Below are 27,326 nucleotides of genomic sequence, written 5' to 3'. Positions count from 1 at the left end.
CACCCGACGACGTCTACGATGCCACTGCTGACTCCGTGTCCTGAAGGCACCGTAGAGGGCGCCCTCGTCTCACCGAAAATGCATGATGGCGCTGCCACCGGGCTGCTGCTCACACTGCAACCTGTGAGCCCCGCACTCTGCACCGCCTTGCTTCACAACGACACCTTGATGTCCCCGATGATGCTGCTCCACGCTGAAATCTATGACGCTGCTTGCACATTGGTTCGAGGGCACCGCTTGTAAAGTTACATAAGGCACCGCAGCCTTGGCCTACTGACGCCGGCGCCATCTACTCCAGTTTGTCAGCAGACGACAGCACTTCAGCCATGACGACGCAGCTGCTTGCACCATGACCTGCCATTACTGCAACAAGCACCGCCTTCACCTCGCACCGCGACCCTGGTCTCACTGATGACACCTTCTGACGCCGCCACCGAGCTGCTCCTCGCACCGCGACCTGAGGGCATTGCACGCCGCACCGCTGCACTTGGCACCGCAGCACCCGACGCCTGCCGGCGCCAGCGCTTCTGACTCCAACAGAGAAGAGATCAATCTGCAATGTGTTTTACCTCGAGGGCCCCGACGACTCCTGCGCTGACCTCCGGAACAGACGCCTGCGGACGCTGTGCTTTCGGAAGTTCAACAAGAGGTCGCCGACGCCCTGCATTTTTAAAAGGTACTGTTTGCAGGTCTTTCCGACACCGTAGCTGGCCCGCAACACCGCGGTCAGTCAGAACTGTGTGGATTGGTTTGCTCACGACTCCGTGATAGCCTTGGATGGAGCTATCGACATCAAGAAATGGTTTTTCAAGTTTTTTTTTTATTAACAGAAGATTTTTAAGTACTGTATTGTGGATTTTTATCGTTTTTGGTCTTGTCTTCAGTATATAAAAATATTGGATATTTTTCTAAACAGGTGTGGTGTCCTTTTGTAGTGCTTACTCTGTATTACTGTTGGTTATGCGCAAATGCTTTACACACTGCCTCTAAGATAAGCCTGAATGCTTGTGCAAAGCTACTAAGGGGGGGGGGGCATGTCGCGCTCTGCCGGTCCGCCCTACACTCAAACAGCCAACAGCTGTGGTGGACCGGGGTCTGAGCAGGAGACGTGTGGCGCGGTGAGTTTCAAGGCAAAGATATAAAACCATAAATGGAAGAAGTGGGAGAGGAGGAACAGCGTAGGCAATCGTCCCTGACCAGTTCCCCCTTTGTTCATTTCCTACCGACTGCGGGTTTGGGTATTTGGTGACGAAGCATGGACATTTTGGGTTTTCGGCGGTGGAAAAGAGATGTTCTTCGGGAAAAGCCCAACAGCGGAAATACAGAATTAGGACTTTTTATTGGAGTTCCAACTTGTGGACTTATAGCTGCATCCTGCAGAGCAGGTCTGCAAAGTTTTTGAGCCTGCATGGACAACTGTGGTTAGTGAGTCCCACCTTGCTTCAAGAGATAGTACATGGCAGTCATTTTCTCGGTGCGAATGAGGACTACCTTGTTATGGATGTGGGAGAGCTAGTTGGTGGCCAATAACTCATGGTAGTTGATGTGGAGACAGTAGTGGCTGGCAGGGAACAAAAGTAGAGGGATGGGGGGGGGTTACACGGGGGCATTACAAAATAAAAACGTACTTACATTCTCGTTGTGATTGGTTTGAGCAAAGTAGCTTGGTGCTCAGACAGGACCTGGGAGGGTTTGCATGTTTCTCATCAGGCTATGTAATGCAGCCTGGTGAGGAACATGTAAAGTGCGTAGGACTGCTTGGCCAGCACGAGGCGGCCGTCCAAGCAGTCCTGCGCTTTTGAAGTGTGCAGCAACCACTCCTCCTGAACGTTACGGGAAACCATCTCAACCCGGGTGGAATTTTTTTTATAATAACAGAGATAACTTCTGTTATTATCATATTTTTTTTACACTGCTGCACGAGCAGTGAGGCGATGCTCCTCTGCCTTAGCTGAGGAGCCGCCACTGTGTGGAGACTGTTGGTGGGGAGCCCATAGACCCTGGACAATGAGCTCATGCAAGTGCACCCTCCATCCCCCACCCGGAGAGGGAAGAGTCAGTTGTGACGGTCACCTGTGGAACTGGGGCGAGAAAGGGGCCTCCCTGCAACAGGTTGCTGGTTTTATACCACAGCATTGAGCGATGAGTGCAGCCCAAGAACAACTCTAGAGCCTCTCAGTGATCCTGTGCTTTTGACCACTGTGCTGCAAAGCACTCCTGCACAGGTGCATATGTAACCTGGTATGAAGAACTATGGCAATGCAAGAGGCTATTGTGTTGAGGAGGTGCATAACTGTTCTGACTTTTACCGAACGATCTGGCTGAAAGACAGTGAGCAACGTCAGGAAGACTTGAACTCTTGCTAGACTGGGGAAAGCTTTCCCAAATAAAGAGTTGAGGACTGGCCCTAAGAACGGGTTTGTAGAGGCTGGAGGTGCGATTATGTGGCACTGATAGTGAACCCTAGACCATGAAGGTCTAGGCTGACCTAGGTATGAGCTAAGCACCGGAGATGACAGCGAGTCGTCGAGGTGCAAAAGACGTGGATGTCAGTGTGCCTGAGGTGCGTTTCCAGGACTGCAAGACATTTGGTGACCACTCTAGGCGTAGTGGCGACCCCTGAAGGCAGCACTATGAATTGATAATGCTGACCACTTATGAACCGGAGAAACGGACAGTGAGCAGTGTAGGAAGAGGGCTCTGTATATGGTATACCACTAAGTGGTTATATCATGCAGAGAGTCCAGAGATTTCCCCCAAAGTGTATAGGGCTCAATGTAAACCCAAAGTGCTCTCTTGGTGGTAGTGTGGGTGAGCAACCTTATGTCTAATACCGAGGAGGATAAGACATTTGTTATAGATACAGTGACTACTAAATGACACGCGACTCAAAAAGGAGATCCGCACCGATTTTAGAAAATAAGCTTCTTTCAAGATTTATTTTAAGATCAAGAAGTTTGCAAAAAATGGAGTACGTTTTTTCAGAAAAATACTTTATACTTTAAAAACTGTAAACTTAATGCAATGTTCAAGCTTTGCAATCTTAACCCATGGGAGGAAAACAAGAAGGCACTTTCACAGGTAAGTACACAACTTACGAATCCAGTCTTCGGAGATTGAAGTCAGCACCGGGAAAGATTCAAGTGGGACCAAAGGCGCACCACCAGCGGCACAGGGGCGGCCGGGTGCAGAGGTGACAGTCTAGGTCGGACACCCAATGTTAAACATTAACCCTTGTGACTGGTGAAGAGGACCCATTGGTCTGAGGTGATTTCCACCCACCATGAGGAAAAACATTGGAGTCGTCCTCCGACGTTGTGCGGTGGGGTGTGGCCTGGTTGGGAGACACACAAGCATGTCACTGCTTTGCTGGGGCACTTTCTTTGGTGGACCTCTTTTGCCCCTGCCCATGGAGTGATTACCCCTGTAGTCCCCACGGAAGCAGCAACAGGGAGTGGTCTACGGAGTTTGTAGCCTCTGGAAAGAGGTCAAGGTGCTTTCTGTTGAAGGGCAGGTTGAGCAAATGCTGCTTCACCTCTGGCCTGAAGCCATAGGCACGCAGCCATGTATGTTGACATATCAGGGTAATAGAGTTGATACAGTGCATTGCGGTGTCAGCAGCATGAATGGCACAATGGATGGAGGTGTTAGAGATTGGCTTACCCTTGGAAACGAGGTCCTGACCTCTCTTACGGTACTAGTCAAGGAGGTGTTGGAGGAAATCCTCCATTTCATTCAAGTGCACCCTGTGTTAACCGGAAAGCAAGCCGAACAACTTGCCGATGATTATGGGTCTTCTTGCTCTCCTTGTCCAGCAGAGGTGCCTCACCTGTAACCTGCGCGTTTAGGTGTTTACGGCTGTTGTAAAACACAAGTTAATCTAGTTGTAACTTTACCTGATGTACGCAAGGACCAAGCCTTGTACTTACTATCTATCATCGAGGTGATAACCCTGGTCTTGATCAGCTCCGTAAAAATATCCAAAGCAGGCTTCATCATGCCACTGAGCACGGGAGATACAGCTTGGAGCATTGGGTGGATGAGAGCATTGCCATGAGGAATGTATTGTCCTCTGGGGCCTTGTGCATCTCTACTTTATGGTAGGTGGCAACCCTGTTGAGCTCTGCTGAGCACCTGATGATAACAGGTGGTGCCGTCAGTTGGTGATGGTCGTGCAGGATACAGATCAGGGTCTGTACCCCCATTAAGAATGTGGTGATACCTGTGGGGAGTGAGGTAGAGGTTAAGAGGCAGTAAAGCTAGGGGGAGTGAGGGGAGGCACAGAAGGAGGAGAAGTAGAGAAGGAAGGAGAGAATGAGGCATGGTGCTAAACTTGTCATGTCTCCTACTCATATTAGACACTGGCTCTGGTTGCAGGTTGAGGGCTTCCTCAAATGTGAGTTTCCCTTTTGGAGGAACAGACTCCTTGGGCTTAGGTGACGGGTGAGCAAGATTGACCAGTTTCAGGGTGGATATGGATCCATTTGGGTCGGGAGTCAAGTACCTCTTACAGCTGCTCGAGGATAGACTGTTCCTGCTCCTCGGAGTTGAAAGAAGATTGTGTCCTGGTTGCCAAAAGTTTTGCCACCACAGAGTGTCTGAGCACTTCTGGTACTGAAGGCTTTGGAGCTGAAGAGAGCTTCAAAGGAGTCTTCTATCCGGGCGCCGAGGGTGCAGTCAGAAGGGGAATCAGGATTTTCTTTGCTGCTGGTAGCTGGCTTGGTGCCGGGTCCGAAGCATGGTGTTAGTGCCGACCATGGTCTTGAAGCAGTAGTGGAACGAAAGCCCAGTATCTGGCTTCACGCCTGACCCCCTCAAGGGCGGTGCTTGGCCTCGGTTCGGTACCATGCTTGAGAATGAAGAAGGTCGTACTGACCGCATCCATCTTCGATTTGGTGAGCAGGTGCATGAGACAGTTCAACAATCTGTGCGTTGGGGCCTGAGCTGGCCTCCGGCGAGAAGACCCGTGCCTCAGACGGCAATAGGCTTCGATGTCCTGTACCTTGAAGAGATTCGGTGTATAGTCGCCTTGTTGCTTCATCATGGAGTCAAATGCATGTCGCCTGTCTCGATGGTAGTGAAGAGTCTTTTTGCTGCAGAAACCAAGACAAGCTTCTTAGGAGGACTCCTGGTGCTCCAGGGACGGACAAATAGTACACAGCTTGTATAGGTCAACCCATTGGTACTTGGTGCAACACTGTGGGCAGTTTCTGAATGGAGTCCTTTCCGTTGTGCACAGGGCATTCTTGTGGTTGCACTGCCAGGAAAAAGGCCCAGAGCAGGTCATGGAAGAAGTGTCAGTCATCGAATCGGACGAGAGGAGCATGATGAACCGAAATGAGAAGGAATGAATGAAATTATATTTGTATAGAATGAAATTATATTTGTATAGCGCATTCTACCCTAAGGCCTCGTAGCGCTTGTGGACTGCTTGGAGACAACAAAATAATTAGGGCACATTGCGGAAGGAGAAAACAAATGTAAAAAAGCGATGGAGAAAGACTATCTGAATGGAATGGAAAGATCACACCAAAAGCGTTGACCCAGATCTTGGTGAAACACACCCAAACCTGACGGTAGCAAAAAACAAAACATAACAATGGAGCTGATGTCCATGTGCATTACCATTGAAAGGTGGAATCCTTATACCTTGCGACTCAGAGACTTCTTTGGAGAACAACAAGTTGATGACCTCTGAGCAAAACAACATATGGCAGGAGTATGGACAGTATGTGTATCTACAGCTACACATGCTGTGCAAAGTAACCCAACCCCTAAGTAAACGTACCCTTCACAAATAACACCCTTGCGTAATGTGACCACCCAACGATAAAGATTTTAATAAAACTGGGTGCTTTTCAGTCTGTAACTAGAGCTCCGAGTTAACCAGACTGACATGGGAAAGTGTTACAAAACTATAATTTATCAATAGAGTCTGCCTGCAAAATTAAGTTGCATCACTGGGTAAATTGTTATTGAAGGAGAAAGAGTCATGTACCTGGTTTGATGTGTGTACAAAAAAGGGGAGAGGTAATGAGCAGTCGGCTGAGCTGGGACACAGCTCATCAGAGATGTCTGCCAGGCTATCCCGGAATCCACCACCTGTAAAGAAGGAGAAGTAAATAGGAGAGTCACATCTTTGTCATCATCATACTCACTCTGCAATCCCTCCACCTCCGAAAACATACCCGAGTAAAAAGGTGGATCACTAAAGAAAAGCAAAACTCTATGTTCCCTTCAGTCCAATCTTTCTTGTGGATACTATCTACCTACACATTCCTGACCTGTTGAATAATTCATAACATTTTCATAGATCTCCCATACCATCAGGGGAGCTGCCTCGATCGCTGTGCCGAACAATTCGCTGGAGCGATGTAACTATAGCCATACAGAGACCACCTTGGTGCACCGACGTCAGAGTTCCCTGCCCAGTTTTGCTGTACCCGTCGACTTAGAGGCGAGGAAGTGACAGCTCAATCGTGGAAGTGCATTGAAACAGCTAGACTGGAACCTTTTTAAGATGTGGTATATGATCATCCTTCAGAATGAGGAGGACGGAATCAGTGAAAAATCTTCAGGGTAATGGCGTATCCACTAGAGAGATAGTTAAGGAAAGTAACAAACTTGTACTTCTGATGGATACTTCCACCTGCAGATTCCTCACATATAGAAAACATTCTATAGTAGTATCTCTATGAAGGTGGATGGCCTGAAGGAGTTGTTAGACGTGAAGAGCATAGAGCGTGAAAAACAGTAATCCCTCTTCACCTAGAAAAAGTGAGAGGGAAAGCTTGTGACCGCTCCATTACGAATCTCAGCCACAGGAACACTCCTAGCCAACGCTGCAGTGTAACACTTTGCTCTGGTGGAATAAGAGTGCATTTGCTCAGGCGAATCCTATTTGTCCTAGCACATCTGTATACACCGAATGATCGAGCAAGACAACATCTTCTTCTGGAATACCTTGCTATCTTTGTGGACTGCATACCCTACAAAGAGCTGGCACTCAGACTTGATCTCCCGGATTATAACAACAAACTGCCCTACGGGGTCCAGACAACAAAGCCTCTCCTTTTCCCCTGTGGCGATGAGGTGGAGGGTAGAAAGAAGCCAGGGTAATGGACTGCCCCATATTTAAAGGTGTCCACACATTGGGGAAGTAAGATGCTTAAGTCCTAATGATCAGTTTGTACAGGTATAAGCATGTAAAAGGTGGGCAAAAACTCAGTGTCTGCAACTCACTGACGCATTTCACTGAGGTAATAGCCACAAGAATACTAGTCTTGAAGGTCAATATTTGTAACTGACAACTAAGAAGGGGCTCAAAGGGAGTACTAATTAAACAAACAAAAAAAATCAAAACAAAGTTCAAATCCTATTTGGGGCATAACAAATAGTGGGAACATGTGTGTCAATCCATTCGAGAACCGGATCACTACACGGGGTTTGGAGCAGTATGGCTTATCTGGAAGGCAAATAAATACAAACAACAGAGGATTGTATCCCTTGACAGAGCCCACTGCACAAGTCAACTGGGCAGGTAATAGAACAAAACTAAGAACTTCTGACAGCCATGCCATCATGAGGTCTACATTCTGCTCCACACCCAGATGGATAAATGTCTCCAATCTTCAAGATAGACTGATTTTGTGGAGAGGCAACAAGCTGACAGTATAACATGGACCATCTAAAGCAGCAACAGGAAGCAGCTTGGGTGCCCTTGTCCAAACACCAGGTATGAAGGTTGACATACAATACCTGTCCCTACGCCTGTGAGAGGAGGTTTTCCCTGCCAGATTATACCAGTAGACTAATTAAGAGACACAAGAAAAGTTGCACCCTTCTTGACTAGGTCAGATTAAAGAAAATTATTTGGGTTCAGTCAGGCGAATCTTCCTCAAGAGTTGAGGAATCAAGGGTATTTGAGGAAAACACGTAATGTAGCGGAAAAACACCACCTCAACTGAAACTTTCCTCCCTGTGTTCCCTGAGCTACATACTGGCAGACAGAGAAAAGTGGGAGATGAGTGTTATCTCGAGTGGTCGAAGTGATCCACCGGAGGCGTGCCCGGCTGTGGTAAAATTACTCACTTAGGTTGTCAACCCTGGTATTCAGAAAGTCAGCCAGGTGATTGGCAACCAGCCACATTCTATGCAAACCTACAACAATGTAGAACGTACCTTGGCCGGGTCAAGTCCTTTAATGACCTGCTATACTCAGTAAAAAATTGTGCCCAGCCCCACATGTGCATTTCGCTTACATATGTTACATAGAAAGAACATTCTGGAGATTTTGCCTGACCCAATAAAACATTGGATTCTGTGGTCAGGTTTTTGAACATAATGAATATGCTACTTACCAGTATGCATCTGTTCTTGGCATGTAGGGCTGCTAACATTCATATCTGATGCATAGATCGCCGCCTAGTGTTGGGTCCGGATGATTGCACATTGTTGTCCTGGAAGAGTCTTCGAAGTATCACGAGATAGGTGGCTCCTCCCCTGGACTACAGTGCGCATGGGCATCGGCTCCATCCCCAGATTGTTTTTAGCCATTGTGGCAGAGATGGAGTTAAATAGTGTGAATGATGTCCATGCTAATGATGAATGCAAGAGAGTGTCTGCAGCCGCTACGGGCACCGGGGAGGAGGGCGGGCGATATGAATGTTAGCAGCCCTACATGCCAAGAACAGATGCATACTGGTAAGTAGCATATTCAGTTCGAGGCATGTGGGCTGCTAAATTCATATCTGATGCATAGAATACATAGCAGTCCCTCCATTAACGGCGGTTGCCCGTGCCAGCTGCAGAAGCTTAAAAAAGTGTTTTGAGAACAGCCTGTCCTACAGCTGCTTGCTGTTTGGAATGCACATCCACACAGTAATGTTTGGTAAACGTGTGTGGTGTAGCCCAAGTGGCTGCTCTACAAATGTCTTCTAAGGGAATGTTCCCTAGGAACGCCATGGATGCCCCCAATTTGCGTGTGGAGTGCGCCTTTGGGGGTATTGATAAAGTGCGCTTAGCTTTTTGGTAACAGATTTGAATGCACTTAACTATCCATCTGGCTATCCCTGCTTTGGAGATGGGGTTGCCTTTGTGCTGTGGTGAGAAGGCAACAAAAAGTTGTTGTGTCTTTCTAAAGTGTTGAGTCCTGTCAATGTAGTACATCAACGCCCTCCTAACATCTAGTGTATGAAGCATTCTTTCCGCCACGGTTTGTGGGTTTTGAAAGAATGCAGGCAGGTCAATAGTTTGGTTGATATGAAACTGTGACACCACCTTCGGAAGGAATTTGGGGTTAGTGCGGAGCACTACCCTGTTAGAATTTATTTGGATGAAGGGCTCTTGGATTGTGAGCGCTTGCAGCTCGCTAACACGTCTGAGCGACGTGATAGCAATGAGAAAAGCCACTTTCCACGTCAGAAATTGAATTTCGCAGGAGTGCAGTGGCTCGAAAGGTGGGCCCATCAGCCTAGTGAGGACTACATTGAGGTTCCACACTGGAGCTGGTGGAGTTCTTGGAGGGATGACTCGCTTCAGTCCCTCGAGGAAGGCTTTAATGGCAGGCACCCTGAAAACAGAGAGGTGCTGCCTATTCTGGAGATAAGCCGCTATGTAAATGTAAATGTATAGGCATTTATATAGCGCACTACTTACCCGTAGGGTCCCAAGGCGCTTCGACCGCTGCGAAACCCTTCCTGGCTTCCCTGAGAGATGGTCCCTTAATGGGTATCTCCAGGGTGAGACCAGGCATCCCCGGCGGTCTGGTGGGGCCGTTAGTGAAGATGAGGCAAGCTAATGCCCAGAGTTGCCGAGTGTGAACGCTGATCAGAGTGGGCACCGAGGCGAGAGAATTATCGAGTCCGCTGACCCTGGTCCAGAAACCTGCCGCGCCGGGAATCGAACCCTGGTCCCGGGCCGTCCTCTGCTCTCGGGTCTGCCGCCTCTAACCAGTGAGCCACACTACTTCACTATGGCGGATAGATGTATCCGAATGGAAGCGTACGCTAGATTGCATTTGTAAAGATGTAACAAATAGCAAATGATGTTAGGGATGGATGCATCTAGCGGGTTGATATTGTTGTTAGTACAGTAAATGACAAACCTCTTCCATTTTGCTGCATAGCAAGCTCTGGTTGTGGGCTTTCTTGCCTCTCGGATAATGTCCATGCATTCCGGAGGCAGGTTGAGGTAGCCAAATTCTAAGACCTCAGGAGCCAGATCGCCAGATTGAGCTGTTGCGGATCTGGATGCTGAATGTCGCCATGGTTCTGCGTCAAGAGCCTGGGTGTGAGATGCAGCCTTTGATGCGGTACCACGGAAAGTTCTAGAAACGTGGTGTACCATGGTTGGCGTGCCCATGTTGGAGCAACCAGGATGAGAGTCATCGAGTGTTGCTTTAGCTTTCTTGCCACCAGCGGAATGAGAGGCGCTGGGGGAAAAGCGTACGCAAATTTGCCTGACCAGTTCATCCATATCGCATTCACTTGCGAGTCTGGGTGAGGGAACCTGGCGGCAAAGCTTTGGCATTTTGCGTTTTCCCTTGTGGCAAACAGGTCTATCTCTGGATGACCCCACTGCTGGAAGTACGGGTGGAGTACTGATGGATGAATCTCCCACTCGTGCATTTGATGGCTGTATCTGCTGAGCAGATCCGCCATCTGATTGTCCTTGCCCGGGAGGTGTTCTGCCATGAGGAAGATGTTCCTCTGAATGGCCCACTTCCACATGCTCTGAGCCAGATGAGACAGCTGTGGCGAGTGAGTACCGCCCTGCTTTTGGATGTAGTACATGGCTGTCATGTTGTCCGTCCGGATCAACACGACCTTGTTGCACAAATGCACTGTGAAGGACTTGAGCGCCATGAAGATTGCCATCAATTCCAGGTAGTTGATGTGCAACCTTTGTTGCTGGGTTGACCATAGTCCCTGCACTGTGTAGTGGAGCACATGCGCTCCCCACCCTGGGAGAGATGCGTCCGTCGTTAGGACAATCTGTGGCACAGGCTCCTGGAACGGTCGTCCCTTGCAAAGGTTGTGTGGATTCCACCAATGCAGAGAGTTGTATGCCCGACCGGTCACCAACACTAGGTCTGTCAGTTGTCCTTGAGCCTGTGTCCATTGATTTGCCAAGCATTCTTGGAGGGGACGCATGTGCAACCTTGCGTGCGGGACTATGAAGATGCAGGAGGCCATCATGCCTATCAACTGCATGAACACTCTCGCTGGCAGGGAGTGTTGCGGTCTGAACCTCTGGATCAGCGACTGAATGTTGTTGATTCTGACTGTGTTTGGTTGAGCTATAGCAGTCAGGGTGTTTATGGTCGCGCCCAGATACTGCTGCACATGGGCTGGCTGAAGGTGCGACTTTGGGTAGTTTAGCGAGAACCCCAGGCTGTGAAGGAGGTGAATAGTGTGGGACATGTGTGAGGCGCACTGTCTTTCCGACTTTGCCTGAACGAGCCAGTCGTCGAGGTACGGATAGACATGTATGTGTTGTCTCCTGAGGTGCGCCGCCACTGTCGCTAGACACTTCGTAAACACTCTGGGGGCAGTAGTCACTCCGAAGGGTAGGACTTTGAACTGATAGTGCTTGTTGAGAATGGTGAACCTGAGGTATTTCTGTGGGATGGGTGGAGTGGGATGTGGAAGTAAGCATCCTTGAGGTCCAAGGTTGCCAGGAAATCCCCTTGGTTTAGAAGGGGAAGGATTTGTTGCAGTGTCAGCATGTGAAAATGTTCCGACAGCATGTACATGTTGAGGGGGCACAGATCTAGAATGGGTCTGAGCGATCCGTCCTTCTTTGGGATGAGGAAGTACAGGGAGTAGACCCCTGTTCCCTCCTCCTCCACTGGCACGAGTTCGATTGCTCCTTTTTGCAGCATTACTAGCACTTCCTGCTGCAATAAGTGCAAGTGCTCTGCCGACATAGGACGTTGTCTCGGGGGGATGTTGGGAGGAGTGGATGTTAACTCCAAGCAATAACCGTACTGGATTAGTTTTCTCACCCACCTGTCTGTGGTGATGGACGACCAGACTGGCAGGAACTGCTGTAGTCTTCCCCCGACAGGTGTTGGATGGTCGGGGGGCAGCGACAGGGAGTCACTGTTTGGTGGTGGCAGAGGAACGTGAGTTGTTGTTTCCTCTGCCTCTGCCCTTGGCATTGTTACCTCGGTAACCCCCTCTACCTTGCTTGGGGTAGGAGGATTGCGCACCACCCCTTGCGAATTGTGTTTGTTGTCCCGAGTGTCCTCTGGTACCACTACGCGCACCTGAGCGACGAAAAGTGTTGCCTCTGAACTGTTGTGATTGGAGAGCCCCCATGGACTTAGCAGTCTCGTTGTCTTTCTTAATCTTTTCTAGTGTGGTGTCTACATCAGGGCCAAACAGTCTGTTAGGATTGACTGGCTGGTTGAGGATTGTAGTCTGGATGTCCTGCTTAAACCCAGATATACGAAGCCATGCTTGGCGCCTCAGCATGACGCTAGTGTTAATACCCCTAGCCGCTGTGTCCGCGACATCAAGTGCACACTTAATGGCAGCATTTGATATGAGCTTCCCCTCCTGAATGAGCATTTCGCCTGCTTCTTTATACTCATCAGGTAAATGTTGAAGGAGCTGTTCTAGGGTGTCGTAATGCGCCCTATCGTAACGCGCCAGTAGTGCTTGTGTATTTGCTATACGCCATACATTGGCAGCCTGCGCAGCCACCCGCTTGCCAGAAGCCTCAAGCACTTTCGACTCTTTGTCTGGGGGAGGAGCTTCACCCGTTGTTTGGGAGTTGGCCCGTTTGCGGGCGTTCGCGACCACCAATGAGTCCAAAGGCAACTGTCCCCGAATATAAGCAAGGTCTCCAGGTGCTGGCCTGTATTTTTTCTCAATACGTGGGTTTACCACTCTTGCTCTTGTTGGTTCCTTAAAGATCTCTGGTGCATGTTTAAGGACACCTTTCAGCATGGGGAGTGTTTTGACTGTTCTTTCGGAGACAGAGAAAGTGTCAAACAGGAAATCTTCCTCCACCGGGTCAGAGTGCATGTCCACATTATGAGTTGCAGCTGCCCGTTCTATTAAAGCAGTGAATGCTGCTGAGTCCTCAGTAGGTGATGTACGTGTTCCAAAAACCTGAGGGTCATGTACTACTTGATGGCTGTCCTGGTCCCCAGCGTCATCATATGGGTCCTGGTGTACATCAGGGTCATTGTCAGTAGGGAAATTATATTGGTCATCTTGTTCTTCATCCTCACCCCCTGAGTGGTGGGGGGAAGGAGTTGGACTCCTCCTTGGTGGAGGCTGAAGAGGTTCAACAAGTGGAGGTATGTCCTGTGCTTGTTTTTTCTTTTTCAGTGGAATAACAAAAGCTTCTAAAGGTTGGGAAGTGATCTTTCTTTTATAAAGTGTCAAGTTCCCTGTGTTGGCATCGATGTAATGCTCTAAATTGTCCCCTGACGCCTTTGGCCGCTGCAAATTGGGACTGGGCGTCGAATATTCCGACGTGACGGCGTTCTTCGACACCATTTTGGGCACAAACGCTTTGGGCGCCACCTTTGGTGGCAGGACGTAGAGACGCTTGGAGGACGACTTTGCCGGTATGTCCACCGGTGTCGGATCCGATGATGCGGTAGACGTTGACGTCTGTGCTTTCTCCCGAATTCTCTTGAGGGAGTCGGTGACCTGTTTTGTAAAAGAAGCCGAGGGTTTGATAACCGATGCTTCATGTTTGTCTGCTTCGGAGGACTGTGGCGTAGCAGAAGTGGCCACCGATGATTCTTGGCCTCCCACGGGACGCTGCTTTGCGGTCGGTGTAGGCGCCGACGCCGGCGATGCCGACCCGGCATCCGTGTGCCGATGAGTAGCGGCTCCGGTCGTCGGATCTTGGGCCTTAGGCGCCGAGGCGGGATGGACGACCTTCTTTGAGGACTTGTCCTTAGCCACCGTTTGTGGCGCCGATGTGTCGACAGTCTTCTTGGACTTCGTGTGGCTTGAAGCTGACGGAGTTGAAGACGGAGTCGGCTTTGCTGGCTTGGACTGGACATCGGCCATTTTAGATGTTGTCGAAGCCGCAAGTTTCGGTTTCGCTTTTGCTGAGTTGGGGGCCATTTTCGGAGCCGTGGAGACCAAAGGTTTCGGTTTCGTTTTCGGCGTGATGTCGGCCATTTTAGGCGCCGTCGACAGCAATAGTTGCGGTTTCGATACGCGCAACGGTGGCTCCTCCGGTGTATCCGTAGCCGGGCCCGAAGGCGGGGCTGGGGATATCGGTGCAGGGTCGAGGGTAAGGCCGAGTGGCGATCCCGTGACCGGAGCCTGAGTCGAGTAACTTTCGGGGCATAGCTCGTCCTCTGAGCTATCTTCCGCGGCCCCATAGACTTCTTCTTCGTCCCCTACCTCCTCGACGTATTCAAGGTCTTGGCTCTGTCCTTCGATGTATTCCTCTGGATCCGCCTCGACCTCCGTCGATGGTGGTGAGATCTGAAGTTGATGGCCGTGGCCTTCGTCTGAGGGGTCGTCGAATATGTCGTCGGGTGCCGGGGCTGCGTGGAAGGCTTCAAGTCGCGCCGCGCGCCGATGCTTGAGCGTCTTCTTTGACCTGAATTTGGAGCAGGCCATGCAGTTGTCTTCGTCGTGGTCCGGCGAAAGACATCTATTACAAACTGGATGCACGTCGATGTGTGGGTATTTAGACCCACACACGGGGCAGCGCTTGAACGGGCTCCGTTCCATGCTGAAGCCGTCGGGGTCTTGCTGCGAGTACAGGGCCTCGATGCGCGAAGGGTAAAACCACTCCGCTGAAATCTGACCGGAAGAGTCAGACGATGCTCGGGACCGTTCGCATACAATACCGACGCGAATACCGAAGGCCTTTTGGCCTTGAGAAGGAAGGTTTTTCGATTCCGACAGGGAGCCGTCGAAATCACATCCCAACGCAATGGCGGAAAAAAACAATCTGGGGATGGAGCCGATGCCCATGCGCACTGTAGTCCAGGGGAGGAGCCACCTATCTCGTGATACTTCGAAGACTCTTCCAGGACAACAATGTGCAATCATCCGGACCCAACACTAGGTGGCGATCTATGCATCAGATATGAATTTAGCAGCCCACATGCCTCGAACACAACAGTTTCTGGAATTTGTAGAGTGCAAAAGTCACCCACACTCTTCCTGGTACCAAGAACAGCATGATGATACATAGCGCTTGTACAGTGAGCATGCAGACAGGTGTTCAGAGCCTTCTTTAATCTAGGGGGGCAGGAGTCAAGGTGAATTGCAGACAGTGCAGAAATCCATCATTTAGGTACAGTCACAGAAAAGGGCCTGTTCACAGACTTGGGTTTTCCCAAAAGATGGTTTACCAAGAAGCGCAAGTCTGCATGATTGTGATTTCCTTGCTGTCTGATAAAGCTTAAAATGTAAACTTAATCTGTTCAGCTACGGGTTACCAGTGCATTGTGGCTCTGGTTGAAACACGGTCTGAGCGATTCTAATTCAGTAATTTCGGCTTAGCTACAGCTTGAGAATTAGTGAAGTTGAGAGGTCATGAAGGCCTTCATCAACAGTACGAAGCAGGGTAGAGTAAATAGATGTATTATTCTCATTGTCAGAAGTTATGGGACAAGAGCCAAGTATAGAGTGTTGTTATAAAGGAGAACAATTTTAGTTTTTTTTAAATGTCTTTTTATTAAGAACATTGGCAGGGCATATGGCAGACATACGGTACATATAGTGGATACGACTATGCATTGTAATCATCAGTGTCATTACATACGTTACAATGATAAAAAACATCAGACTTGCATGGACATTGGAACACAACTCGATGCCCCCGAACCCTCCCCCCCCCCCTAATCAGAGTCGCTTTCCCCATCGGTCAATGGTGGATCACACAGATAACCCCTATATTCATTCCAGGACCCCCAGATTTTGCCCCATTTCCGGAGACACCCCGGTTCAAGTACACCACTTTCTCCGCCAGCATCGCTGCATCGAGATCCCTGCACCAATCAGTAAGCCCAGGTACCTCCCCGGATCCCCAGTATTTGGCTATATTTCGTTTGGCCTACATTACCCCCAGTGTCACCCAATTCTGAGCTGGGTGGGTAAGGTCGTTTGGTTCCCATATGTTCAGCAGACACAGTCTCGGTTCGGGGACCACCGACTCCTTCACCACCTGTGACACTGTTCTCATAACCGTAGCCAAATACGCACTGCCATATGGTGTGAAAAAAGGTTCCTTCCTCCCCACAACCTCTCAGGCAGAGGAGGTGCTCCGCCCTCCCCATGGTGTGTATGGTAACCCTGTTTTAGTACTCCCTGTGGAGTATCTTTAGCTGAACCAAACGTAGTCTAGCGGGTATGGCCACCTCCCGTGGGGAAGACAGTGCTGTAAACTATTTTAGTTTTGATCCTATTTAACATGAGCCGACTGAGACACATTCAGTTGTTTTCTGCGGTGAGTTACGCTTGTAATGCAGAGAGGGAGGGTAACCTGTATGCTCTAACTATCAGTAGAGTAGTTAGTCTTACATTTGAAGAATGTAAGATTCTTCAAAAGACGAAAACATACTTCTAACTCTGATGGACTCAGCTGGGTAGGAATATCAGCAATTTGTAGATCTCACGTTACTACTTCCACAACAAAAGCAAGTGATGGCAAATGTATTTACCATGACTGCCTTGTTATTAGTTCTTTCAGTGGCAGCACAAGTAGTTTTTATATTGGTGGTTCTAACACACTATGTTAAAAGGTCCAATTAGTGAATTAAGGTAACTAGTCATAGGCTTGAAAAGTACACTAATAATCAGGGAGCTAGCACAAACAATTAGTGTTAGTAGAAATTATATTCTGTATAGTAAGAGAAAATTGAAAAATAATAATATTGTAAACAGTTCACAGCCACACTGAACCATTGAGCTGTCTACAGTACATTCTCTGATGCACATACTATTTACATTTTTTACTGCAGTTTAGGAGGAATTTACCTTGGTCAATAATGCCTTCAGCGATGAACTTGCACTCCCACCACTGGTCATAGCGCACGGACCACCTGTAATGGAACAATAGGTTAGTTTACGTAACATGAGGTGAACGTTGGCAAACCACTGCAGCATTTACCAATTTGCCCAAAAATATCAGAACCCCTTGAAATAAAATATCATCAGTCCCCACTGCTCTAATAAAACAGAAGAAATTATATTTACCTTCAGTAACGCTCTTTCTGGTGGATCCTCTATTTAACCACAGATTCCTCATCTCGTGAAGCCAAAATAAATGGCTCTGGAGAATTTTCTCAGCAATTCCCTAACGCGCCAGTAGGTGGTATCGTTCGGGACTACCCGACCTCGGAAGGGAGACAAGGACTCATATAAGGCCACGACTTTCACTCCCTGATGTCAGCTTCATCCTGATCTCGGTCTGCGCCGGCAGACATGGAACCTTTAATAATCCAAGTGTGCCAGCATGCAGATTATAGATTGGAATTTTATTAGTATGAACTAGAGGAATCTATTCCGCAGAGAAGGGTTGGGTCCACAGGGGTGTGGAATTTAATGAAATATGTACTTGTCCAAGGGACAAGTAGCTTCATAAACCTACTTGTCCTGTAACAAAATCCACTTGTCCCTTTGGTGCCACATAGTGCGCCGTAAAATAATGGCAGCCATCTCAATATAGAAGAACTCTGATAGTAGCCTCTCTGGTTAATGTCAGGCTAATACTATAAAAGGATTTGACTTTTGGGGGTTTTCACTAAGCTTTTCCCATACTGAGAAAGGTTGGAAATTTACTACCCCTGACAACGGCAGAAGTAAAGTTTCTTCCAGGGCTGGGAAAAATGTGGTTCGAGGAAAAGTGAACTTGTAAACACTCAGATTTCCACTGGGGCACATTCATCTTTGCTCATGCTAAAATGCAATTCACAAATATTTTCTAGAATTATGGTTTCCTGGCCTACTTAAGGAAATTCATGTGAATTCATGAAAAACATAAATCTGCATTAATATAAGGACATATATCCTGGGTGCACTTTTGTGATTTTCTTTAACATTTTAGCCCCTAATTCAATCTGAGTTAACCAAGACTTTTTGTTTTTATTTAAATGCTTTCTCATCCTATCTATCGGCTGGCTTCATTGTGTGTGACAACATTCTGCTCTTTTACAAAATAGTTTTGTTCAGTACCAGGAATTTCTATGGCAATGAGGCCTTTATGAGACCAAATACTGGCTGTCTAGTAAGAACGTGCTGGAGAACAGCACCACACCTACCTGATAATCCTCAGGTAGAGAAAGGAGCATAATGCAGGCCAAGTGAGTAACCAGAAAATTGAAATACCCCCCAATTTGATCCAAAGCTCTTATGCCACCAAGCAAGCGAAAAAAGTCACAAGAGTCCTCTCCAGAATTGCTCTGTCTCTTCCATCTAAGCATCCATCCATTCATCCTTTCACCCACTGATATCTAGCATTTCATCTTTACATGGTCATCCATTCATTCTTTCATCCATTAGCCTTTCACCAATATGTTCGTCCCTCTGTTGATTTGTCAGTCCATCCGCTCTTCAATATCCAAACCTACCCATCCATCTCCAAACCTAACCATTTCAGCCATCTGTCCATCCTTTCGCTCATCCATACAGCCACCCTTCCCCTCCATCCATCTATCCATCCATCCTTTCACTTATCCATCCAACCTTTCACTTATCCATCCACCCTTTCACTCATCCATCCACCCACCCATCTACCAATCCACCAATCCATCCTTCCACTCATCCATTTATCCTTTACACTCATCCATCCTTTCGCTCCCTAATCCATACACCCTGTAACCCATCCATCCATTCAGCTTTTCCTTCATTATAACATCCTTTGTCCATCCACTATCCCCGTCACTCAACCATCCCTGTCACTCATTCATCCCTGTCACTCATTCATCCATGCATTTAGCCAGCAACACTTACACTCACTCATCCTTTCACCCACACATGCATCCATCCTTTCACTCACACGCACCCTTTCACATTAATTATGAGCCTTTGTCTGTCGAGCTGCAGACAGAAGAGGCCCATCAAGAGCTCCACCTCTACAGTAGCTGCTAAAGTGGGGTGTTCACGAAGCCCCTGTTCATACCTATCCTTCCATCTCCAAACCTATCTATCAAACTCATCCATCCCGCCTTCCTTTCACTCATCCATCCTTTTGCTCATCCATCCTTTCACCCCACACATCCTCCTTTTCGCTCATATTCATCCACCCTTTCACACATCCCTCCATCCTTTTGCTCATACATCCATCCTCCTTTTCACTCGTATATCCTTCCACCCTTTCACGTCCTCCATTTATGCTTTAGCTCATCAATCCACCCTTTTACCCCATCCATCTTCCATTTCGCTCATATATCCATCCACCCTTTTACTAATCCCTCCATCCACCCTTTCACTAATCCCTCCATCCACCTTTACACTCAACTATCCACCCATCCATCCACCCTTCCACCCAGCTAGCCACCTACCCACCCACCGATTCATCCACCCATCCACTCAGCCATCCACCCATTCATCTACTCTATCTCCCAACCATTAATCCCCCTTTCATTCAGCCATCCATCCTTTCACTCATCCATCCACTTTCACCCCATCCATCCATCCCCATCCATCTTTTCACCCTTGCCCATCCATTCTTTCACGCATCCTTCCTTACATCCATCATTTCACTCATTCATTCATGCATCTATCCATCCACCCTTTCACTCCACCCATTCATCTATGCACCTATTCATCCAACCTTTCACTCATTCATACATGCATCTATCCATCCACACTTTCACTCATTAATGGTTTTATCTATCATCCACTCTTTCACTTATTCATCCATGCATCTATACATCCACCCTCTCACGTATTCTTCCATGCATCTATTCATCCACCCTATCACTCATCCACCCACCCCTTTCAAATCCATTATGGGCCTTTGTGTGCAGACCTGCAGACTGCCCATCAAGAACTCCACAGCTGCTGTAGTTGCTATGGCAGTGTGTTCAAAATGCCCCTGGTGTACGCACAAAGTGAGATGACAGAAATTGGGGTGGCCTTTGTCCTGCATTAAAGCCTCATGGAGAAACTTATGAACGTTAATATAAGCCCTGAATGACTAAGAAAACAAGAGGCCAAGGGGAGCAGGTCCGGGCTGTCAGAGAGGGCTGTGTCAGCAGGTTTAGGCACCGGGTGAAACAAAGTGTACAGGAAAGGCAAAGTGCAAAGAAGGGGGTGCACGAAGTGCATGAGAAGGGAAAGCACTGCTCTTGGGGCCTTATGAGGCCCAAGAGTGGAGCAGAGATTAAAACGCAGGGGTCATAGACTGTTCAAGTCAGAGCAAGGGGCCAAGAGGCAGATAAGGCAGCCTCTTACATGCCAGTGCTGTGAGTGTTCTGGAGCTGCAGAAGCACGATGTTTGTCTCATGCTCAAAGAAAATAAAAGGAACAGGGGCGGGCCTGGGGGCCACACAAGCTTATGGAGCTGGCTGCAACTTTGAGCTCTGCTATATCTCTGTTGTTGTTCTGCTCTGGGGAAATTAAAGTGCAGGCCCCAGCACCATTAAACTGTCTACTTGTCCTTTGGACAAAATGCAAATTAAAACCTCTTGCCCTCCTAAGAAATCTAGATGTCTCGGGCGTCGGGAGATAGGAATTCCCCACCCCTGGGTCCATGAAGAAACTGGGTTAAATATAGTATTCACCAGAAAGATTGTTATCAAAGGTAAGTAACTAGTTATTCTGATGGATACTTATAACCTCAGATTTCTCAACTTGTGAATAAATACCAAAGCATTACCTCCCCAAGTGGCTGGTCAGTGGAATGGCTCAGACCATGAAATCTTGCAGGACAGATCGGGTAAAGTGCCCATCTTACCAAATCTGGCTATTTAGGCAGCAGTGCCTTCTGAACATACAGACTGATACCACCATAACAGCCTGGCAAATGTCCAAGACTGGCACAACAGGTGCCAGCGCAATGGTAGCAGTCTTTGCTTTGAGCAAATCAAATGAGCAAATAGGCCTTCTGGAGGCTGTTTCTTGGCCAATCAATAACAGATTTGGATACGCAGGACAATCCATCTTAAGATGGTTAATTTTGGTTCAGCTTTTCTCTCCCATAAAGACCAGATCGTCCACATGACATTATTTGGTACGATAAATGTAGAAAATCAGGATTCTCTTAAGGTCAAGGCAGTGAAGTCTTATTTCCTCTTTAGATGGAGGAGATGAGGCAAAGTAGGGAGGCTCAGTAATAGACCGTCCTATGTCGGAACTCTGCTTTTGTTCAGAGCACTAGCTTGTCTGGAAAGAAGGTGATATACAGTTGCTGGACAGATAGCCCGCGGTTCACTCACGCAACAAGCATATTTTATTGCAATGAGTAATGCCCTCTTCAAAATAAGCAGTCTAAGGGAACAGCTGTGCATTGGCTCAAATGGAGGGCACATAGGAAATGTGAGGACCAAACTGAGGTACCACTGAGGCATTACAAATGGTATTGATTAGAACATGCTCGTCAGCCCTTTAAGAAAGTGGATCACCTCAATCATTTAAATAAAGATAGCTGATCAGCCAAACATAGGAAGGCTGAAAGAGCGGATAAATAACCTTTACCGCTGCCACAGCAAGGCATTGCTTGGCTAAAGATGTACAACAGAGGAATGTCAGCAAAATGTGCTTGTAAAAGCTGGATCTTTTGGGAATAACACCAGACAACAAACTTACCCGATCCTCCAGGTAGACTGTTTTAGTGGAGGAAGGCCTGGTTGCCAAGATAACACTCACTAGTACGTGAGGGAGATCAAATGCCACTCAATCTCCAAGCATGGCGGTGTAGGTTGAGCAGAATCAGGTGCAGGACCTTGCCCTGCTGCTGCAACAGGAAATCCTCCAGAAGGGGCAGCCAAATTGAAGGATAAATTCTCATGGCCAGATGTTCCAGGTACCACAGTCTCCTCGCCCAGTCACTTGGAACACTTGGGATTGGTCATGCCTGGTCTTGTAAGAACTCTGGGCAGTAGAGACAGAGCCAAGAGGGTGTACAGGAGTCTCGAGCTCCAATCCAAATGAAAGCCATCACTGAGTGAGAACTGCCTTGGGAGCTCGTATGCGCAAAAGCAATGACACTGTGGTTCTCTACAGTGTCAAAAAGATTGAACCAGGGTTTTTCCCACTGCTCAAAGACGACTTGTGCAACACTTGAGTACATCTGCCATTCGTGATCCACAAGGCAACATCATCTGAGTCTATCTGCCCAGACGTTTAACGATCCTGCTAGTTGCTGTACAACCAGAGCGATGTCCTGATAATTCAGCCATTTCCAGAGACACAGAACCTCTTTGTACAGGCGCCATGACCCCCACTCCACCATGTATATTGCAGTACCACATGGCAGTGGTCTTGTTCAAGAAAATCTGCACCCGTTCCTGCTTGTGGGAAGAGAGGAACACTTTTAGTGTCCAGCAAATCGCCCGCATTTACAACTAGTTGATGTGGAGATAGGCTTCTGTCGAAAACCAGAGGCCTCTTATCTCCAATTCTCCCAGATGATCCCCCTGACCCACCAACGAAGCATTCAGAACAACCGTTCGTTCTGGGTGGGGTAAGGAGAAGAGTCTGCCACCACTCCAGAAGCCTCCACTACAGGTCTTTTGCAGTCCCCTACGACATCTGGAGCGAATCTGAAAGGTTGTATTGGTGCAGACCCCACTAAGACTTCAGATCCCACTGCCGAACCCATATTTGCCAATTGGTGCTGTCCACAAGCACAATTCAGGAGGCCCCAGACCTGCTCTCACTGAGACCAAGGCCAAGGAGTAAACCACCTGGATCATAGCCCAAGTGTTCTGGACTTATTGAGTTGGCAGGAAGGTTTGGAAGAGCACCTTGACAGGGTGGCTCCATTGAAGAGCCTCTGTGAAGGAGTTAGGTGTAACTTTGGCATGTAGATGGAAAACCCAACCAATGTCAGCTGGCTGGCTGTCCACTGGAGGTGGTGTCTGAGGCAAGCTTGCCTTTACTAACCAATTGTCGAAGTATGGGAAGACTGGTGTTCCCAACCTCCATGAAAAATATGATATTGGTCACTACCCATCTTTGAACACCCATGGTGCACTGGTAAAGTCAAAGGGGAGCACTGAGAACTGAAAGTGCTTGTGGCCTATCTAAAAACCGCAGGTAACATCTATGGGACTGAAAGCCTGGATTTTGGAAATAGGCTTCCTGCACATCCAACGCCACCATCCAGTCTACTGCATCCAGGTCAGACAGAACTTGGTCCAGAGTGGACATTTTCAACTTGCTCTTTGTGAGTTCAGAGGGAGAAGACGGAGGATAGGTTGAACGCCTCAGACCTTCTCTGTCACCAAGGGGGCAGAGATTTGTTCAGTACTTTGCCCCTGGGGCCTGGATGCTGGAACCCTCTTCTAAAGCTTTGAAAGGGGCGCCGAGCAGGCAGGGGAAGCTTAAGGCAGGGCTCGGTTGCCTTGCTTTCCTAAAATCACTCCAAGGCTGAGTCAGCCAGTGAACAACCTTTACAACGCAACTTTTACAACGTAGTGCCTTTACAACGCGGTATTTACAACGCAAACCATTACAACGCATTGCGCTGGGGGGCGCTCTAGGATAGGGAATAAATTTAATTTACTATCCAACACCTTCCCTACTTTCCATGGGGACTGGAGTTGGAATAGTAAATTAAACTATTCACTATCCAGCACCCCAAAGCGCTATGCGTTGTAAAGGCATGCGTTGTAAATACCGCGTTGTAAAGGCATGCGTGGTAAAAGCATGCGTTGTAATGTCATACATCCGAGTCTGCCTCGTCTTCAAAGAGACGTATGCCATTAAATGGCATGCCCATCAAGAATTGGTGAACGTCATTAGAAAATCATGTGGTATGGATCTAAGCATAGCGACAGAGCATTACACTTGTTTCGACTGAGACTCCTCATGATGGGAGTTGTTTGTGGACTTATGGTTCTCCTTTTATTTTGACTAAACTGATAATCGCGATCTTGAAGAACAATGCTTGAGGAATCTGCCTCTGTAACAAGTCAGTGTCCGTGACTTTTGAGCGACACTAGGATCAAGTAAGATCGGGCCTTCCCTGGTTTTCTTTGAAATTCCGCGACATACAACTTGGCCTAGATCCAGAATGGTCTTTGGATTCAAACAAGCGCATTTATCGGACGTCGTCCAATTTTGTGAGGAGCCAGACACCAAAGACAGCCATTGTGAGGGTCTGTCATGGGATCAGTTTGTAGCAATCCTTACTATGTTTAAACCCTGCAATTTTAGGGGGAATCCTGCACACTGGAAATATTTTTGAAAAGTATCAAAAATATAGTCCGTCAGTCCTGACAGAATTTGAGGAGTGAGCTCCAGAGCCGCATTGAACGGAGCAGAAAGAAAAAAACTGTTATCAGTGCAAGGAGGTGATGCCTATGTTGGGTCCCAACGTCACTTCTAGGGTGGGATGGATCAGATGTGTAGCCACATGACCACCTACCGACGCGTGAAGGAATTCTGAGAAAAGTCTCCAGTTCCAATCTGGTGCCTGGGGGTATTCACTAAGTAAGGAATCAGCAGTTAAAAGTATCCATCAGAAATTAAAGTGCACAATACTCTGCTGCAGCCTCTGTTACAATAATCTATTAAACCACCATAGCCCAGCTGTAGAATACATCAGAGCACTGCTCTGTACTAGTCCCTGCTAGTCTACTATTAATACTTTATGCAGTGCTTAATTTGTAAAATGAGAGTTGGTGCCCAAAGCTCTGCTCAGAAGCCTATGGCCATTAAATGTCAGCGCACTTTCTACCATGGCTGCACAATCTTCATTCCACCTCCTGCCACTGTAATCTACTCCCCATTACAAGCCTCCCCATCCTTCATCTCACTCTTTCAAGTTCTTTTTTTCTCCTTTTGTGATAGTATTTTCGCCTTTCTTGCTATCTTCTTTTCTCTGTGTGTTTTCCCTTGTTTGCTATTAGTAAATGTCTGATGAAGAAAAATAACTTCTGGTCCCCACAAATGAGTGCTGGTGGCCTCCACCGGGACTCGCTGGCTAACATTAGGCACCGACTCTATGCCTATAAAATGGTCAAAACCTATGCTTTATTTATAATTTTTAGGTGGAAGCATCTTACGGTCTACTCAAGTTCCAAAGGGGTAATTTCTGATATTGTTAAGTGCCTTTTTGCTAGTCTCTGTGAATCACTCTTCTTGGTTTAATTGTTTTTTGACTTTTCTTTCTGGAATTGTATGTGCTGAGCTTCTCATCTGTATGATGGGTTGTTTAGCTCCCTATCTGGCTGTCTATTTTTGTATAACTCTACGAAACAAATGAAACAGCCATGTCTCTGTGTGTTTGAGGAGGTGCATTTCAGTACTTTATTTTGGGTTAGCGTCTTTGTACCATAGCTCCATTTGGTGGGGAGGGGGAAGTGGACAAGTGTGACATATCTAGGTCTCAATGTATCTTGCAATTTCGCTCCACAATACTTCTCAATGCTGATCTCGGTTTACACTCTTCTCATGCTCATGCCCAGCCAGCTCGGTCAATGCGCCTTTAGCCTGTTTTGCATACATACTGCTTTGCTAAGCTCAGTAAATGCTTCTCTAACCTGACCTGCCTCCTCTCAGACTTGGCGCATACCAATTCTCAGCACAGCTCAGACAGTTACTCAATCCCCATTTGCAACACATCCTACTGTTGATTAACAACATTAGCACAGCTTGGTCAATACCGCAAAACTTTCCTTTGAATGATATCCAAAATGATGTACCCAAACCATATCAAGATTGTTCTTTGTAGCCAGCTCGCCAACAAACCCAGTTCCCTTCTCCTGACAATAAGATCTTTGCACTGAGAAAACCTTTTTCCTGCTATTAAACTCATGGATAGTTCCAACTTGCCTATACGGAGGAAGAAATTCTAACAGTGCGTGTTATTTTAATGCAAATACCTGTAGTCCAGCGGCTTCTCATACTTATCAGACGGCTTCAAACCTTCATAAACCTAGGAAACAGAGAGCAGCTTATGGTTAGAGAGTTTTAAAGCCAGTAACTGCACCAAGACTTTGGTATATGGGAGGATTGAAGGCAGAGTTCTTTGGCTGGCAGGAGTTCTTTTTTGTTGTGGGTAGGAACTAAGCGATGGTGTGAGATGTATTAAAGCCCTTTCTGTTAAGCCAGTGAACCTAAAGGCCAAGACGTTCTGCCACTGTAAAGTCAAGGTAATTAGCAGGCTAAACAAGTTTGATATAACAAGTCTCCAAACTCAGCATAAAAGAAACCATGTCGCCAAATGACAGGCTTTTCCTCTCAGGCTGGGTTGCTGACATACACCTTAAACTCATTTTTGTATTTAGACTTTATTCGCAGGTATTTTTTGTCTTAACCTTTCAATGTCCCATTTTGAAACATGACTAGAAAATAAAGTACAAAGAAGATTTTGATTCCACCAACCCCTGAAGGATGTAGAGTTAATAAAACAAGGGGACCCACCATGTGCAGTAGCCATCATTATAAGGACTCTTGGGTCTGTATTTACCAGTTGCCCAGACTGTGGAGCTTGGAATTTCAAGCTGTGTTCTAAAGGATAACGTGATGTTTCTGCACTTCCTTCTTCAGTGGCTGTTCATTCAGAAATTAATCATAACTATTAACCAAACGTCTCACTGTAATTTGGTTCTTATAAACTATTTTACTTTTACAGTGTATGCAGCTGGTCTAAATTTTCTCCACCAGAAACTGAGATTAGGAGGACTGGTGGACTTGTAGGTGCGGAGCTGTAACATGTTTACACAGAGACCTGTCAAGCTGGAGAACCTATGCATGAGCACTGCATCCAACTACTCAACAAAGTTAATCAAAAAACTGAGGAGTTCATTAGATGCAGAGTTCCTTGCCTGTACCATCTGCCATAGTTGGATGAAGACAGGTCCTATATCATTGAGATACACACCACAAGTAGGCCACTGAAAGAAGCATCGACCTTATCAATCCCAGCCAGGTAAGTAGATGAACCTGGACTTTTCACGGATATGGTTAAGTACAAATATGCTTTATACTCCAACCAACCCAATTACACTGCTATGTCTTAACCTAATATGGGTCCCTATGATGCTTCAGACACATACAGATATCACAACCGGTCCGCACTACACCATACCTTGCTGGAGTTCTTGTCTTTTGGGTGCAACACAAAGATTACCTGTGGACAAACAATAAGATTCTGTGCTGCCGCCTCCTCATAAGCACACATAACTGAAGAGGAGTATTATCCTTGGCGTTCAGATC

The 27,326-nt window shown here is 47.4% G+C and overlaps 1 protein-coding gene across 1 annotated transcript in view; it reads right to left on the bottom strand.

Annotated features, from left to right (window-relative positions):
• HECTD3 (HECT domain E3 ubiquitin protein ligase 3) overlaps nt 1-27,326 on the bottom strand; it is a 329,773-nt gene that overhangs the window by 107,815 nt on the left and 194,632 nt on the right. Inside the window, exons 11-13 of the mRNA XM_078671763.1 lie at nt 25,991-26,043; nt 16,974-17,038; nt 5,999-6,102 (exon numbers count right to left, since the gene is read on the bottom strand). Of these exons, the coding sequence (XP_078527889.1) occupies nt 5,999-6,102; nt 16,974-17,038; nt 25,991-26,043 (222 nt within the window). The remainder of the gene's footprint in view (nt 1-5,998; nt 6,103-16,973; nt 17,039-25,990; nt 26,044-27,326) is intronic.

Source organism: Lissotriton helveticus, chromosome 1_2, assembly GCF_964261635.1.
Source record: "Lissotriton helveticus chromosome 1_2, aLisHel1.1, whole genome shotgun sequence".
Lineage (NCBI taxonomy): Eukaryota > Metazoa > Chordata > Amphibia > Caudata > Salamandridae > Lissotriton > Lissotriton helveticus.
Note: the sequence above shows the minus strand (reverse complement) of the source record. Positions and strands in the feature narration are given on the sequence as shown.